Source organism: Neoarius graeffei, chromosome 9 (genome assembly GCF_027579695.1).
Source record: "Neoarius graeffei isolate fNeoGra1 chromosome 9, fNeoGra1.pri, whole genome shotgun sequence".
In the NCBI taxonomy this organism is placed as follows: Eukaryota; Metazoa; Chordata; class Actinopteri; order Siluriformes; family Ariidae; genus Neoarius; species Neoarius graeffei.
The window spans coordinates 62,276,619-62,295,510 of record NC_083577.1 but is presented as its reverse complement, the minus strand read 5'-3'; the positions used below and the strand labels follow the sequence as shown (position 1 = coordinate 62,295,510).

General features: G+C 40.9%; 1 protein-coding gene across 4 annotated transcripts in view; it reads right to left on the bottom strand.

Annotated features, from left to right (window-relative positions):
• The window catches only part of hnrnpa3 (heterogeneous nuclear ribonucleoprotein A3), a 32,620-nt gene extending 16,225 nt beyond the window's left edge, over nucleotides 1-16,395 (bottom strand). For all 4 annotated transcript variants that reach the window (XR_009655384.1, XR_009655386.1, XR_009655385.1 and 1 more), the window contains exon 1: nucleotides 16,192-16,395. Coding sequence is in view for 1 of the 4 variants with exons in the window: in XM_060930044.1 (XP_060786027.1) it covers nucleotides 16,192-16,197 (6 nt within the window). In the remaining 3 variants the exon portion in view is untranslated. The remainder of the gene's footprint in view (nucleotides 1-16,191) is intronic.
• Nucleotides 16,396-18,892: the final 2,497 nt, after the last annotated feature.

Genomic DNA, 18,892 nt, shown 5'->3' with positions numbered 1-18,892 from the left:
GGAAACTATTGTATGCGGCAAGAGACGCTGCCGGGAGCTGGGGCGGAAACTGTCGTACGCTCAGCTAGCTCAGCTGGGAAACACTTGCCAGTCATAACCAGACGGTCGTAAAGTCGATCGGTCGTAAGTCGCATAGGTCGTAAGTCGACGACTACCTGTAATAATATGCGTAGTACCGGCATATAACAATGCTTCTTGTCAAGTTTCGTGAAATTCCTCCAAAAATCGTAAGAGGAGTTGATTTCAGAAGGTGAGCACCCTTCCCGGGACAGACGGACATCACTATGACATAATCCCCCTTTGGGCCTTTCAGCCAGCGGGGGATTTAAAAAAAAATAAATGTTTTTTTTTTTTACAAAATATGGAGTAAAAATCTCGTTTTTCAAGAATAATTACAGAATTTTTTCACAAATTGCTACTGTCATTTTGCCGATTTGTTTACATTCTAAGCAGAAATTATTTTGTCGGACGGTTTTATTCATTGAATTTGCAAAAAATAAAAAAATAGATACCCTATGGGTACATGTGGCTACTGGTTATAAAAATTGTTTTCTGATCCCATGTCCATAAAGTAAATATAGCATATATATTTACTCTATGAGGCAGTGGCCACAAAAATGAAGCGTAACCCAAAAATGAACAATTTTTAAAAATCAAGCATATTTTTATATTATTCTACTCTTATCTCTTACAGATTTCGAAACTGAAACCTCTGAACCGAGGCGGATATACACACGCTGTCGCCATGACCGAAACTCTTATTTCCTGGAAAAGGCCCAGCACTAGAGCTCAGTGGTCTCAATACTCTTTTCAACAACTTTCTGTAACAACTCAGAAGTGCGTCACATCTACATCACACATAGGACCACTGACAGAAGGCGCCGAGGAAAGGGGGACAACCTGAAGTATATTTTAAAATACGAACGCACTTTCCCTCGGTAATAAGCATAAACATGTCTGAAAGTGATTTCTTTCGTCTAGTCAATTTATTTTGAATGGTGAACCAAACTGTATACACTCACCGGCCATTTTAATTGGAACACGTGTATGCGCATGCGTAGTGTGCAATTGTTACAATCTTACAGCACGATGACATAGTGGCTACAGCCTCTATATGAGGCAGTAGCCACAAAAATGCTCCGTTTCTCAAAATCCAGTGAATGTGGATAGAATAAAACAATTATTCCACTCACTCAATCTCGTTGTACATGGCTTATAGCCAACTCGGCGCTACATGCCTTGTTGGCTATCAGCTCATGTATGACTCGACTTCGTGGAATAACAGATATTGTATTGATAATATAGATTGTAGATAGATATTGTATAATACAGATATTTTTGACATTGTGTATAACAGTTATTGTAGATTGCATATTTATTATATTGTGTAATGTCTATATTGTACATTGCATATCCATATATTAATTTTTCTTATATTACATATACATATTCACCTCCCCCCAAATATCGCTAGAAAGGCACCAACTGCTGGAACCAAATTCCTCATGCGGGTCAACATACTTGGCCAATAAACATGATTCTGATATTTGATTCACTTTATTTTAAAGTTAATGGGTTTTCTAGCTGGTTGGGAAATCCCTGTATTAAGGAGTGTGGGAAAATAAGAATAAAATGACCTTATAACCTGGATAACAACATGTAGCCGAGTCACTAAACCTTGAGACCGAGTCCAGCCTTGAGTCCCCAGTGTTCAAGTCCGAGTAAAGTCCAAGTCAAGCCCAAATCATCCCAGTTGGGATACCCACACTTCTGAAGTGCTTCCTTGATGTGTTTTTGCTCCTTCTCTTTTCCCTCTACTGTTGTAGGAATATTCTGAGCCCTATGACGTAAGGCCCTAATGACCCCCAATTTGTGTTCCAGTGGGTGGTGAGAGTCAAACAGTAGGTACTGATCTGTGTGTGGGGGGGGTTCCAGTAGACCTCGATGCTAAGGCTCCTGTCTTGTTCGATGTGCATGCTGCAGTCCAAAAAGGCTAGGTTGTTTTCACTGACATCCTCCCGAGTGAACTTGATGTTGATATTCACTTCACAGAGCACATCAATGCAGGCTTCCAGCTCATGGGTTTTGATTTTTACCCAGGTGTCATCTACATACCTGAACCAGTGGATGGGAGTGACTCCTGAAAAAGTGGTCAAGGCTTTGTTTTCCACTTCCTCCATGTATAGCTTGGCCACTATAGGGGACACTGGTGAGCCCATAGCACATCCATGCTTCTGTCTGTAGAAACATTCGTTGAACTGGAAATGGATGGTGGTCAGGCAGAGGTCAAGCAGGGTGCAAATGATATATGGAGGAAGTGGAAAACACTCAGCCACTGGTTCAGGTATGTAGATGACACCTGGGTAAAAATCAAAACCCATGAGGTGGAAGCCTTCACAGAGCACATCAATGTAGTGGATATCAATATCAAGTTCACTCAGGAGGACGTCAGTGGAAACAACCTAGCCGTTTTGGACTAAGGCATGCACATCGAACAAGACAGAAGCCTTAGCATTGAGGTCTACCGGAAACCCACACATACAGACCAGTACTTACTGTTTGACTCTCGCCACCCACTGGAACACAAATTGGGGGTCATTAGGGCCTTACATCATAGGGCTCAGAATATTCCTACAACAGTAGAGGGAAAAGAGAAGGAGCAAAAACACATTAAGGAAACACTTCGTTAGTGCGGGTATCCCAAGTGGGCTTTCGTCAAGACCGGAAAAAGAAACATAACAGACAGGGAAGAAAACAGCAACAAATGCAAGAACATTGTTATTCCCTACATTTCTAAACTTTCTGAGAAACTCAGGAGGATCTTCTACAAGCACAACATCCCTGTACACTTCAGACCCAGTAACACTCTGGAGGCAGAAAGTGGTCCACCCTAAGGACAGAATACCCCAGACCTGTTTACCCCAAATTTGCCCTGTCAGTAGTCTTGCAGTATCTTGTCAGTAGTTTTGGTAAGCTGTCAGTAGGAATTTTACTGGGGTCCAATCTATGTATTGTACCGAAGACAAAAAGTAGAAAGCAGCCTATTAGATAATAGTACTCATTCAAGTTGAAAGTAAGTGATAGATTACATGAACAAAATTTTAAAAATTAAAATCTAGCACTGGTCTTATTTTTTCTGTCAAGTTAAGCACCTGTGAGAACCAAAAAGCAAACCCATGTAAGATTCTAGATCTGCTCCATAATCCTCATATTACCAAGCCTAGACTCTAAGGTCTACTTGTTGACTCCTCATACATTTCATTATTTCAGTATCTCTGAAATAACCAGAAGACTAGCAGTAATACTTATTTAGGATGCTACAATAAGAAAAAATATTTCAGAGACCATACTATGCTCTAATAGGCTACTTAATACTTGATTGGCAGCTATACTGATCTCACACTCAGTGCGTTTACATGCACATAGAGAAAATCGAATTTCTGCCGTAGCTCGACTGAAATCGAAGTTCTAAATGGCATGTAAACACCTTAGCTCGGCTGAAATTGAACCGAACTTGATTTCTCGCAATCGAGCTACATGACCTAGATTATGCGATTTCTGCCGAGCTACTTAGTGCATGTAAACCCTATCGAGCTACGTATTCGATCTACTTCAGCACTGCCCCTTCCGGAAGTGACGAGTGACGAGTCCACAACAGCCTCGGTCAGCATGACACTTCACCTTAGCCGCCCACTTTATTAGGAACACTTCTGTTCGTACATACAAACTACAAACACTCTTCTTAGAGTTTATTTTATTTTTAAAAGGGACAGTGTACAAATTAAACATTATCCTTGTGGTAAGGACAGATGTCTGTACCAGGTTATAGCAGTACATGCTAATTTCCGCCTGTAGTCCCTTTGTTTATACTCTTGAATAGGTCTTCTTCGTGACGACAACCGGAAGTGTACCAACACGATGGGGTGTGTAGCGCCACCTGTGGCTCGGGTGCACAATGCACCTCACTCAATAGCTCGATTTCACAGTATGCATGTAGGATTGGATTTCTCTAGCACCCCTGCTGGGACCCTTTGCTCGATTACCGACAGCAGCTCAATTTGGATGCGCATGTAAACGTACTGACTCTTTACTAACAAATCACAAGTCATTGATACCTGGCAACTTGACAAAACAAGAAAAAAATGTCAACATCAAAAAAGTTTAATTTCAAGTTAACAAAGTTTGACATTGGTTAATAACTGAACATGCATTTATGGCAACTCAATTATGGCATTCAATGCAACGTACGGTAAACGTGGCTTAAACGTGATTAAACATGGCCGCGCCCATGACTATACGATCGATGTTCGATTCCCACAATAAATATGATTATAAAGTAAGTCATGAACAGGGTTTTTTCTAGAAAAATTTAGTATGAGGATGCTCACCATGGCGAGGGAGCGAAGCGACCGGGGGGGGGATGGTGCCAGTTGTCCCCCCCCCCCCCGCCGTGCAAAGCCTTTGAAAAATGCTCCAATGGGACATTCTGAGGCTATCTGAGAGGGAAATTGTAACAAATTGTCTGTCAACATTGAAAAAGAAAGAAGTAATCTTCTTCTGCCCCGGACAGTCTTTGGCTTTCTTCCGCTTCGTGCTGAGGGATGACATCTTTAAATGCCCAAGTGTCAACAAAAACAACTCGCGAACTACTTCTGTCAAAAGCTCCCGCGCCGGTGGGTGAAAGGTCATTCAGTTTCGAGAAATCTCGTGCTACAAGTCAGCTGACCTTGTATGTAACCCATGTCAAATCTCGCGAGAGCAGCCGCGACAAGTAAACAACTAAACAACATGGCGCCTCAGTCTGGAAAACGCCAATTCGGATTGTTTTTGCACCGTCTGGCGGTGTATCTACTATGATTGGAATATTTTTGGAGCAATTATAACGTATTTGATGATCAGACACATTGTCACGTAGTGTTGCTGGGATGTTTTCACGGAGTCGGTAAGGGGGCGCACGCCGAGAGTAAGAGGGCGCAGCGCCCCTGTTCCCCCATTTAGACGAAAGCCTGATGAAACATTTGGCAACATTTCGGCCATAAATCGTAGTTTTTGGACAAGAATTCGTAGTCCATATTTTGTTTTGAAAAATCGTAGGCACTACGGACAAATCGTAGGAGTAAACAGGTCTGATACCCACACACAAACAGGACAATGTAGTGCCCAATTCAATTCAATGCAGTTAGGAATGCACAGACTAGGGATGGCGAAAACTAAAAAAAAAATCTTGACCAACCACCGAGCCTCATTAGCCGGTTAACCTAGGAGTTTAAACAGGGATGCAAACGGCGCACCTTTTGGCGGATGCCGCCTTTTTCACGGCTGAATCGTGCAGATCCGATTTTTTTTTTTTTAGGGGGGGCGTTGGAGTGTCTGAATAATTTCATCAGAGTAAATTCTGTATTAAAATTACTAAATAAGCAAATGCCGTTACAGTCCATGAAACATAGGAAGTATGAGAAGAAAACAGCAAATCAGAAAGCTGCGCACGTTTTCGCGGAAGCTGCACAAACGTGCGCAGCTTTCTGATTTACTGTTTTCTTCTCATACTTCCTATGTTTCATGGACTGTAACGGCATTTGCTTATTTAGTAATTTTAATACAGAATTTACTCTGATGAAATTATTCAGACACTCCAACGCCCCCCCCCCCCCAAAAAAAAAAAACGGATCTGCACGATTCAGCCGTGAAAAAGGCGGCATCCGCCAAAAGGCGCGCCGTTTGCATCCCTGTTTAAAATTCTAGAATTGGAATTATTAGAATCGATTCTAAATCTAACTGCGAGCATCCGCACATTCAGTCCCAGTCGCTGTCCTCCACTCACATTACCTTTTCTACAGCGCGAAACATTTAGTGAAACGCAGCACTGATGTCGAGGGGTTTGTATTGGAGCAGAGGACAAATGGCTCCAGCTTAGAGACAGTTTCAGTTGGCCATGATCGCATTGAAAATAAAGTCAAGTGCTAGAAGAAGTACATAACATTCAGTGATTGGAATAACGGCATTAAAATAAAGGCTGTTATAACGCCGGGTAATCTAATTAATTAGCTACAATCGTTATAACGCCGTTACCAATATCAACACGCCATTACTGCATGGTATTGAAGTTGCTCTGAAGCCATCACCGACTTGGCTCACAGACATAAAAGCTGCGTTTGTCACTCCCCCTCCAGAGTGACACCGCTGTCATTTCATTCTCTCCCCTTCCCTCCAAAAGTCGGCATCTGCGCCTTTAGTTTGTGTGGAGAGATATGATCTGCAATAACATGCATTGTTGGCTACAGACCGAAACATACTTTCAGAATGCACTGGCCAAGGCAGGACTAAACTCCATGTGCCTTCTAATAATAATTAAAAAAAAAAAACAGAATAGTAATTTGTAAGCTAAAAAGCCTGTGTCTACACTTTTCTTTCGCCGAGTGGCAGCTGTCTTTAACTGGGGCGGGAGGGTGGGACATGACTGAATGGGTGTTTCTGATTTGTCAGCTGTCGTCCTTACACCACATGGCATGCCCCAAGCGTTTACAACACAGAATTCCAGGTTCTCCGCTCCAAAATCGGCAGCTTCAAAACGATTTTTTTTTTAACCGACAACCAAAAAAAAATTAACTGGTTGACGCTGATTCGGTCAACCATCGGTCAAACGGTCATCGGTTAACATCCCTAGCACAGACCTGTACATTGGGGAAACGAAACAACCGCTTCATAGGCGCATGGCTCAACAAAGGAGAGCCAGTTCCTCAGGCCAGGACTCTGCAGTCTATCTTCATCTCAGTAACAAACAACACTTGTTTTAGGACTGCAATGTATGCATTCTTGCCAGAGAAGACCAGTGGTTTGAAAGAGGAGTAAAAGAAGCCATCTTCGTCAACCTGGAACGACCATCACTGAACAGAGGAGGTGGTCTGAGACACCACTTATCTAGCCTGGGCCCACTCATCCTAAGCGTGACGCAACACGAGGGCCTGTTGCGAGCTTAGTCTGGCCAGGCAAGCTATCTACAGCTCTTCCAAGCTCCCGAAAAATTGGGAACCAATCAACTTTGAGCATCTCCAACGGCCCTGGGTAGAGGCGTGTTCAAGGCACTGACGTAGTAGAACTGCGACCGGAAGCCATAGATTGTTTACAGAATCTATGCCAGAAGCACTTCATTCACGCTTCCGCATCTATTATGCATAGATGCTGTATTGAAAGCATTCAACGGGAAGTTCTCATTGAAAACGGAGCAAAGAGCAGCCCTGGAGGTATTTATTGAAAGGAAGGACGTTTTCGCCTTGCTCCCGACCGGCTTCGGTAAGAGTTTAATCTACCAGTTAGCCCCGTCGCGTCGCATACGTCAGAGGAAAGAGTGATGTGATTGGTTTAAGCTTCGTCACAGCCTTTTCTGGCTTCGACCAGTAGCAAACTGAGGCATTTCAGGGAGGCGGGTCAACCACGGGCTCTGGGAAACGGTTGGGCTTAATATCTTGGCCAGACCAATAGCTCGGAGAGCTTTGAAGTCGCGTTAGCCAGGCTACCACTTATCAGCCACCTACAGTACAATGCAGTCCTTGGCACACTTACCAGAAAACTGAATACACATCCACATCAAGACTCAGCCAACTTCAAATGACTCACATGATGGCAGAGAGAGCCAACGACCCACAGATCATCCTAACAACCCTCTGACACAGTTCACACCCGGTCTCCAGGGACCCTAACACCTACAGGATGACGGAGTGTGTCGACAACCCATGTGACCTCAATGACTCTCCTCAGGTTTGTTTTTGGTCCACTAGAGGATAAATACCTGGAACTCCCCACTAGTCAGACAGAACTGAAGAAGCTTTTTGGGTGAGAGGTGAAACGTCTTCAAGAATTTCAAGCAAGTCCAGGTAGCTTCCTTAGCACCTATGGTGCAGAAGGTGTGTTTATTAATACAAGTGAAGACAGGTAAACAATCCAGAACAGCAGGCAAAATCATAAAACAGTGAAACAGGCAATAGGTTGAGTGAGGCACAAAGGTGTCTCCCATAACCTAGTATGGAAAGTATGAACCGGAACGGGACGGTACATTACAATAACGTTACGTTTTCTAAATATTCAGGAGTTTCATACTTAACATCTTGTACTTACACGCATCACTGTCATGTATTCTTTGATTATCCAGTCTTATTATATCCTGTCACATTGTATTAATGTTATATTCACGATATTTTCAATCGAAATTGATCTAAAAGCCCAGAACTCCAATTACGAAATATACCTCAGCATGACGTCACAAAGAAATCCCGTGTGGCGAAATGAGTGCCATCTCGAGGCAGAACAGTAAACTACACGTGACGGGATGGTAATTAAGGGTCCCTAGCAACCAGACAATGGGTAGATCGATCCCATGATGCACTTTACAACAATGGTGAATGCGATGCTTGCATTCAGAAATGCGCATAAAACTCCAACTTTTTTAAAATAGAGAAACACCTATAAGCACTCAAGAAGCTGAACAAATCTTACATACAGATGACAGATGTTTGTCAAGATCTGCCCTTCCAACCAAAAGGTAATTTATATTCTTTTCTTAATCTCTCTCTTTCATAATCTTTTAACTATTTCTATTTTCTGTTTCTTTCTATTTTTATTCTGACCTCTCCCCTTCTTTCTCTTTATCTCTAGGGGGAGAAGTCTATCAAGCTAATAACACTTAAAAAGATAGACTGGAAAGCAGATGGGCACAAGTGGGAGAATAATGGAACATCCAAACTCTCTTGAATTTCACCTGTTATAGCTAAGACCTATTACTATCTTAAAACAGAAACTGGCATTGAAAAAAATTAAATAAAAAAAAGAAGTATTTTCACTCCTAAACTCACCAGACACCATTCCCAAGTTTTTGATACACTATATTGGAGACAGTTCCCTTTCTAAGCCTTCTCAACATGGTAATGCCAAAAACCAAACTACATTTTTCTTTAGATCCAAGCCATCACTATTAAAAGAAATAGAACAGAAAGTTCAAGCAGAAGTGCCAAGCTCTAAAATATATAAAGAAGCAGTAGCTAATTCAGATCCAACCATTGACCCCATCACTGCAGTTCCAAGGAACTTGAAACAAGTTCAAAAGGTTAGAGAAAAAGTGGCAAATCAAAATAGGTGGACCAGGGATGCCATTACAAACCTCCATGAAATAGCGTACAGTGTACCTGGGCTCATTAAATCAATTACTACCTATCCTGATGTAGGGATGGACTGCCATGCTGCAGCCATAGTAACCAATTCCCTGCTTCACTTTATGAACCATCTTCTCCCTTTCACTGTACAGCATTGAACACACCAATCCCTGTACTCGATGCCATGTTCTATCTCCGCCCATTCTTCTGACTCCCTGTAACGGTATTGGATACAGAGATGACACCGGATACCAAATACAGTGACATCATGACTGTGCTTTAAACCTGTGGCGGAATCGAAATTCTCTCTCTGGCGGTGGGTTTTCACACATGAAAGAGAGATGTCGTTGCATCTGTGCTACAGGAGAACAAAGGACAAAGAACGAGCTATTGATACCAGACCTTTAGCCAAAGTTCAATGCGTTTGATCTTCGCATAGTTGTAATAATAACTGAACCGGTCAGTTACTGCAGCCCACGCAGTATTTTAAACAGAAAAGGTGACTGGATCCCTTTTTCCTTTCTCAACGTCGACGAACTACAAACAAGATTCCTTCCAGATCATCGGGCCACCGACGGGACACCGAAGATCTTCAGCTGACGAGCTGTAAAAGTGAAAGGAACAGAACTGTTTTCTCGCTGGACCTGCACTCTGCACTATCTTCGGATAACAGACGGCGCACTTTCAGTCACCAAACAAGAGCGATCTCAAGTAAGGCTGGCATCTGGGCAATTGTTAGTCTTAGTTGTGGCTAGTTAATGTGAAGAGTGTTGTTTATTTGAATTAATTTATGGTTTAAATGTACGCATTTTGATTTCACATGAAAGTCGGTCTTAGGCCGCGTGTTGTTTGATTTACTTTTTTACTATCTGTATTTAGTTAGATCGTGCATGCGCTCTCTCTCTCTCTTTAACTCCCTCTGTCGTACTACACTCCTCAAAATTGGGATTTCAGGAGTAGCTAATGGTTGAGTAGAAGTTGGGTTTAAGGCCTAGCTGAGACTAGTTTTTAAACTACAGATCCTTTGTCTGTCTGTCTGTCTGTCTCTCTCTCCCTCCCTCTCCTTCGCACGCTCTCCTTGTTGACCATCCCCCTCTAGGCGAGGCCTAGCACAAAGCTCACACATTCCTTTTGCATTCCATACACACACACACACACACACACACACCTACTCATGCACACACTCTTAGACACACAAACCCATGATTTCCCTCTCACATTTGAACATCCACTCGCCCCTACACTGTAACCCTTGCATATAGCTTATTACTTCTGATCACCATTAGTGCCTTAGTTATCATCATATACACTACTGATTATTACCCGTATACATTGTATCACTGTATATCATTGTATATTGAATTATTCCTTGGCTGCTATTGTTGCTATATCTGATCAGTATTCGTTTGCTAATTCATGTCAGCTATTTCAATAAATGGTATCTTTGGAATAAACTGTGTCCTGTCTATCGCTACAACATTCACTGAGTGCCAACCTCTGCCAAATAAGTATTCTAATTGCCTTCGCCCATTTGGTTGTTATATGAATGTTATAGATCTACAGTAAATGTATTACACTAGAGCTACAATACTCAATAAACTATAGCAACATCACCACTAAGTTATTCCATTGATTTTAATAGTTTAGCTATAAACTATTAGACACTTGAATTAATGATTAATGAATTTATGAGACTGATGCCTTTTTACATGAGACTGATTTGATAAGCCTATTGCACCTACACTGAGGAATGTAAAATGTGGTTTCGCATTGATTGTGAAAACGTGGGTCATAAAACAGAAGCACAGATCAAAAAAGATACTGTAAGAACTTGAAATGTATACAATGTCAGCTGAAGAAACGAAAAGGTAGAGGTAGGGGAAGAGGCAAGAAATTGTAAAACAGATGAATGGGGGCGTCGTGGCTCAGGTGGATAAGGCGCCATACCATAAATCCGGGGACCCGGGTTCGATTCTGACCCGAGGTCATTTCCCGATCCCTCCCCGTCTCTCTCTCCCACTCATTTCCTGTCTCTACACTGTCCTATCCAAATAAAGGTGAAAAAAGCCCAAAAAAAAAAAAGTAAAACAGATGAATAAATAGTAAAGTTATATGTTGTGACAATAAAACAACTAAACAATATACTTTGTTTTTCTTCTAACTTTATTTATCATACGTGACGGGATGGGTTCATCTATAAGGGCAGGATGACTAATATAAGTACCGATTAATAAAATGATAGACATGACGGATGTCTCTGAAACTGGAAACAAAAAGGTAAGATTATACATTACGTAAATAAATGTAACAAAAATGGTATTGTGGGACGGAACATTTGTTATACATGGGATGGAACAGCATATAAAAACCCGGAAGGCAAATATAAGAAAATACATGACAGTACTGTTATGTCCCATACTGGCTTATGGGAGATGCGGGCACAAACAGACTATCGTAGACTCGGCAGAATCAAAGATGAGAAACAGTAACTCGGGAATCAGGAAACCAAACAAGGAAATAAGGCTCGGGAATGTGTCAGCAACACAACTCAATACTTCGCAAAGTAAGTGTGTTTTCAGAGTTTTTATATAGGCGTTCTGACTGCGCCTTAATCCTGTGCAGGCGTGAGTCATTTACGGTGCACGCGCTGTCCGGAGCGCACCCGAGAGTCTGATGCATGTACCAAGGTGCGCAGGTGTGACAGTCCTGCACGAAATTAGTATAAATATTAATGCAAATATAAATATCTTATGCCAAATTATTATGGCATGTTGCAAAAAAAAAAAGAAGAAAAAATCCGAGTCATCAGCGCGCAAGTCCAAGTCGAGTCACGAGTCAGGGCGCTTTCACACCGCTAGTTCGATTATTTGTTCCGCACCAGGCAGTAAAATTGTTACATTGTAGCATACAGACTGCGTGTGGTCCGCGTTCATACATGCAAACGAACCAAATTGGTCTGAATGACGTTTTGTCATCTTCCGGTGGAAATAAGCGCCAATTTGGACTTTCACAATGGAGCGACACGTTCGCACACTGTTTCTTGCGCTGGTCCTTGCTTTTTATATCGTCAACATTACCCATTTATGGCAAAATATCCAGTTCCGGAATGAGTCGCGGCTGCAACTGGAGAACAATCTTCGGATATACTGGATTCGCCGAAGGCGCATAGTGCGTCATTTCAGGCAGAGGAGACGCGCTATTTTCACCAATGCTGTCCTGCTGATGATGAGACAAGCACCTTTCCAAAGACCCACAAGGTAGGCTATAGTCTGTTAGCCTGACAAGCCAGCCGGCTTTTACTGTAGAATCTGTTATGCTGTAGGTTAATACAGGGCAATCTGAATTTCCCACTGACAGAATGCTGACAGAGCTGGAGCACGTGCGTGTGCCTGATGCCGCTGTTTACAGGACGTTATAATGATCACATAGTGTAGGTGCTCACATCATTATCTTTATAGTTATTAAAATAGTTACTATTCTTAGTGTGGGCAGCCTTTTACAGTATATTATATCCAGTGTAGACACACAACACTTTTCAATGAAAAAATGTGCGTATTATACACTGGTTTTAACAGTAGCCTATGTTGTAATAACACAGGAATGGGTTTAAACGTCTCATCTCATTATCTCTAGCCGCTTTATCCTGTTCTACAGGGTCGCAGGCAAGCTGGAGCCTATCCCAGCTGACTACGGGCGAAAGGCGGGGTACACCCTGGACAAGTCGCCAGGTCATCACAGGGCTGACACATAGACACAGACAGCCATTCACACTCACATTCACACCTACGCTCAATTTAGAGTCACCAGTTAACCTAACCTGCATGTCTTTGGACTGTGGGGGAAACTGGAGCACCCGGAAGAAACCCACGTGGACACGGGGAGAACATGCAAACTCCACACAGAAAGGCCCTCGCCGGCCACGGGGCTCGAACCCGGACCTTCTTGCTGTGAGGCAACAGCGCTAACCACTACACCACTGTGCCACCCCGGATTTAAACGTTTTGTTGTTAAATAATAATAAATAACATGTACAATAAATAATAAATAACAATAATCAAATGCAGAGGCTGTAATTCAATATGTTATAACGAACAAATAGTTCGTTTAGGGGTTGTTTTACAATCAGGGTACACAAGCTAAAAATCACATTTAACACTTATTATCTTCAATATCAAAAGGCTTGACTAAATAAACTTGGTTGTTTATTGTAGCCCTGTGAACGCTCTATTTACCATGCAAAAAAAATTTGGTGATAACGTTATTTTTGGTGAATGTATGGCAATATATGTCATATTTAGCAAAATTACTCGTGTCATTTAGAAAAAGTGCTTTTTTGACCACAGGTAGCTCCAAAAGGGATGCACTTAAATCATTCTTTATACCATAAAACACATATTTGGTTCCATATCATTGGAAACATAGTTAAGTTTTAATGTTGAATGCCAGTAAGTTTTCAGACTATTTTGATCAAATTAGTATGTAATTGTGTCAAAAAAATGTCCTCTCCGAGACAGCTGATTTTTCAATATAAAATAACATATCTAAAATTATTATTTTCATCCTAAAACGTGGTCAAGATATTGGGACATAAATATTAGAGACAACTAACACAAAGCTTGAGCCTTATATTTAAAAGCACTATGGAAGTAGTGGATTCTGAATTGTCAAAAAAAAAAAAATGTCCTCTCCGAGAATCACTTCATTTGTTTCTCCCATCTTATAGCAGATTACACAAAACTACCATACACATTAGGCAGCTGGGCCATAGAAGGTTCACGCTGCACGCTACACGTTCACGTGAAGAACCGGACCCTGGGCCATTAAACTTCATGCTTGGATGTTCACGTGTTGCGTCTGTTCTACTTTGACCGAGTAACCAACAATATGGACTCTTCGGATGACGACGATTGCCTCATTCTGCTTTTACTGAGACAGAGGAAGAGAAAAAGGAACAGAATTTGGAGCCGAGAACACTTCCTTCTGAGAGAAACCCGTGGTGAATTTCACCGAACATTCTATAATCTGCTTGACAATCCCGATGAAGAACTATTTTTCAATTATACCATTCAATTATATTTTTTCTGAAGTTTTCCCCTGAAAGCATAGAGTTATCTCCCTAGACCCGTTCTGATTGGCTGGCGCGGCGGTGACCGCATGCATTGACTGGAATTTCCATCTTCACGCCTAGAAAAAAGTGTGCATGTTCATTTCTCGCTTCACGCGTGAAGTGTGCAGCGTGCAACGTGAACGCCGTTCTATGGCCCAGAGCAAGTCATGCTACGTTTGTCCACTTTTCTTTACACGCGTGTAGCGTGCAGCATGCAGCATGCAGCGTGAACCTTCTATGGCCCAGCTGCCTTAGGGTGCATCAGTTGCCCTCACTTTCATAATGTCTGATGCATTTTTGTTTGGGTGTTCCTTTTCACCAATAAAGACATCCTGTAAAATTTTTTGACCATATTCAAAAGTCTAATGGTGGCACCATGAGGTTCATTTTTTTCCAAAAAACACTTATTTTATGTTTTCGCGTAAGGTTTGAATCACAATGTTGGACTCCATTTATTGATTTCTTGTGACCCAGAGATCATGTTAAGAACCTTTGCAAGGGATTGAGAAGCATTAATGTGATTCATAATACATTTGTATTGTTTAAAAGTAGCTGAACAATGATTCAGTGAACAGCTAAAACTCAAACTGTGCTGGATAATGTATTTAGAATATGTACTAAAAATGTGCATCTAAGATATTTGGTATACTCTATAAGGTGCCATAATGTTTCATGAAAAGTGATCGAAATTTTGTCATAAAAGTCATAAAATAGCAGCTTTTTTCATAACTTTGAGCTCCTGGTGCCACCATTAAACTTTTGAATTTTGTCAAAATATTTCACCCAGTGTGTTTTCTTACCAAAAGGAACATAAAAACAAAAATGCATCATGATCGGAGGAACTTTTCATTTTTAGGGGGCAACTGATGCACCCTAATACGCATGTTAAAAAATTACCTGAAATCTGTTCTTTAACTTGTCCTTCACTTAAAAACTGGTACAAGAACCAGTTTGAATCCATTTGAATTTTGGACCCCTGTGACACAAACTTTGTACTCTGATTGTAAAACAACCCCTAGACCTGAGTTGGTCCAGGTTCGCGTTCTCACCAGAGGTTGACATTTGGTGCGGAATCAATCAAGCGGACCGAGATCACTCCTTTTTGGAGGTCTCGGTCCGCTTGATTGAGTGCGCACCCGAGTGCACCGACGAAAACGAACCGAACTAAGAGCTTTTGGTTCGAATGGAATGTTTAGTGCGCACCAACTGCTGTTGGTGTGAAAGCACCTTCAGATTCGAGCCAGAGTTCTGGACTCGAGTACTACAAGCCTGACAACACCACCACCACACAGTCAACATTCCGTATGCAACACATTAACCTTTTTATTAGAATGAAGAACGGAACTGCAATGTTCTTAACCCTACACTTTGAATTAATCGCTATTTATTTTTTATTTATTTATTTATTTATTTATTTATTTATCCACCCTTCAGTTAAAAGTCCACACAACACAACACATGTTACAGCCGCAGTGAGGTCTGGAAAGTTCCAGAAACACTCACTCTCTCTCTCTCTGTCTGTCTGTCTCTTTCTTTCTCACAAACACGCCATTTTACAGCTCTTTTCCTCCATGTTGTTAGCTATTTCTCTTACATTTAGTGTCACTGCTGGCATGCTATCCGATAAAAATAATTCCAAAATGACATTCACTATAACATGCCCTTCATTTCGTCTTTATTTCAAACCTAAACTGTTTCCCCATAATTTATTTAACATTAAGACAGCATCCTATTAAATATGTACATAGATATCAAGAAAAACCGCAACTCACAGGACACAATTAGTTACGCTTGGACAGCTAGCTAGTTGTCAATATGCTAAACCGAAATACAGTGCTACGTAACTTAATCAGATTTATTATGCAATGCATTCAGGTTTTTTGTTAATAATTTGTATACGTGTACAGCACAATGACAATAACCTGAATAAGTCAATATTACCTCCATTTCGCAGTGTCTCCACTCCACCTATTACTTGACACAAAACGGAAATATGGCGCTGCTCAATGACTGCCCGTTCCACTACCTTGTGTTCCAAACAGCACCCTAAGCCCTTGCACTACGCTTCCGAAGCCGGACTTTAGTGACGTCATCTATAATAGAAGTCATGCAATCTTCGAGTCATCGAGGGAACATCGGTTTAACATCTGAGAATTTGGAACGTAGCCATTATGAAGGCGCTGGGTCATGTCCGCCTGTGCGGATGCCTGCACAATTTCCGAATGAATGAATTAGAACTGGTCAGTATCTCCAGAGCTATCAAAATAAATTAATGCATGAACAAACAAATAAACAAACAATAATTCTAATCAAACACGAATATAAATAAACACAATATAAAAATAAAAAATACACAAATATAAATTCTTATAAATTAGGAGTACTTCTGCATTTATTTTCCAATTTTAATTTAATAAATTTGGTATTATTTATTTATTTATTTATTTATTTATTATTTCCTTGGTTTCTATATTTGTTAATGTTCAGATTCATTTATTTCCTTGATCATGTTTTTTTAATTAATTTAATTTATTATTATTATTATTATTATTATTTTTGGCTATATCCTGTATATCCTTGCCCTAATGAGCAAATAGAGCGGCGGATACAATTATCGACACGTTAACGATCTTTTGGCCATTGCAAAAGTAGAGAAGATTTTCAATACGTAAATTGTGCATTGATTCCCAATTACTTAGTGTATCAGATCACGTGACAACGTTCCATAATTATTGACACCTTTGTCCACAGTTATCGACACTGTTCCACAATTATCGACATCCAGATGATTATTTATTTAAAAAAATCAGTATGTGGTATTAAGTTAACAAAACATAGTTTTTATTTAAAATTTGTTTGACATAGACCACATTTAGTACAAAATATCTTTTATATAAATATATGGATGTCGGTGCTTATGTAAATGAGAAAGTAATTCTAATGTTTGTAAACACATGAACTGATAATGTTTAACCTGTATCAGAAAATCTTTTTGTTCTACTCTCTACCCACTTTCTAAGTATTTTCGTAGATTTATTAATCATTCACTGTTGTTTGTATTCATTTCTAGCTTTGTAGTTTACTAATAAATGTCAACAGGCAACTGACATTGTAACCACATGAAAATCCAGGTTAAAGGTCGCATGTCATTCCTCGAACCAAAATATAAAATGTCTACTGATATTGTAATATCTCATCTCATCTCATTATCTCTAGCCGCTTTATCCTTCTACAGGGTTGCAGGCAAGCTGGAGCCTATCCCAGCTGACTACGGGCGAAAGGCGGGGTACACCCTGGACAAGTCGCCAGGTCATCACAGGGCTGACACATAGACACAGACAACCATTCACACTCACATTCACACCTACGGTCAATTTAGAGTCACCAGTTAACCTAACCTGCATGTCTTTGGACTGTGGGGGAAACCGGAGCACCCGGAGGAAACCCACGCGGACACGGGGAGAACATGCAAACTCCACACAGAAAGGCCCTCGCCGGACCCGGGGTTCGAACCCAGGACCTTCTTGCTGTGAGGCGACAGCGCTAACCACTACACCACCATGCCGCCCTGATATTGTAATATGTGGTACATATTTACAACAAACTGAGAAAAAAAAAATTCTGGATGGAAGAATATTTCAAGCAAGTAATTTTTTATATGTGAGGAATTTAATTCTGGTCTAATTCTATTTATTGCAATAGCATTCCAAATACTCTATAAGCATTCCATTCTGTTATCAATCAGGAAAAAATTATTATAAATCACAGCACTTTTATTTTTTAAAGTACTTCATCTACTTCAACAATGTTACACAAAGATCGATCCATAACAGTTGTAAATGTCACTTAATTCCACAGGGTGTCATTAATGGTGGACACCGGTGAAAGTGACCACTATTATCGACACCTCACATGACTTCTCAAACGTGCGTTTAGATACAAAATGGCGACTGTCAAATGAAAGAGTAAGAAACAAAGTAGGTTTCGACAAAGAGATCATGAAATGTCAGTGAATTTGATAAGTAAAAACATGTCCATTATCTTTCCACCGTGCTTACCTGTGATGATAACGTCCGGGTTTTTCTCAAATTGCTGATTGCACTAAAAAAATTCCTTCTCAGGTAATGAGCTGTGTCATCAGATGACAAGCTCAAAGGGTAAGGGGGGGGGGGGGGGGGGGGGGGGGTCTTCCGGTTGATTAATTAACCAATAATAACTGTTGTAACTGAAATTCACCTTTGTAAAATTGTTTTTTATTGGTAAATCTGAAAAGGTGTCGATAATTATGGACTGTAGCCACCGCTCTATCATTATTTATCTCAATGAGCCATGGCCTAAAGGTTAGAGAAGCAGCCTGGGGGCTAAAAAGTCGCCAGTCCGATTCCCTGGATTCACATCCACCTCATTAGTTATTCAAAACTTAAGCTGGTGGTCTACCAAAGCTCAGTTGACAAAGCGTTTGTACGGAGAACGTGCATTGCTCGCATGAAAAATGCCTTACGCTTGCATTGTTTTAGGTTGTTCGAATCGATCAAACCGTGAAACTGATAAAAGTTTCTTCAGGGTTCCCTGTGCTCTAATAAAAAAAAGGTGAACGAACACAGGATTTCACAAAAAGATGTCGAGAAAGGTGGCTTTTGAA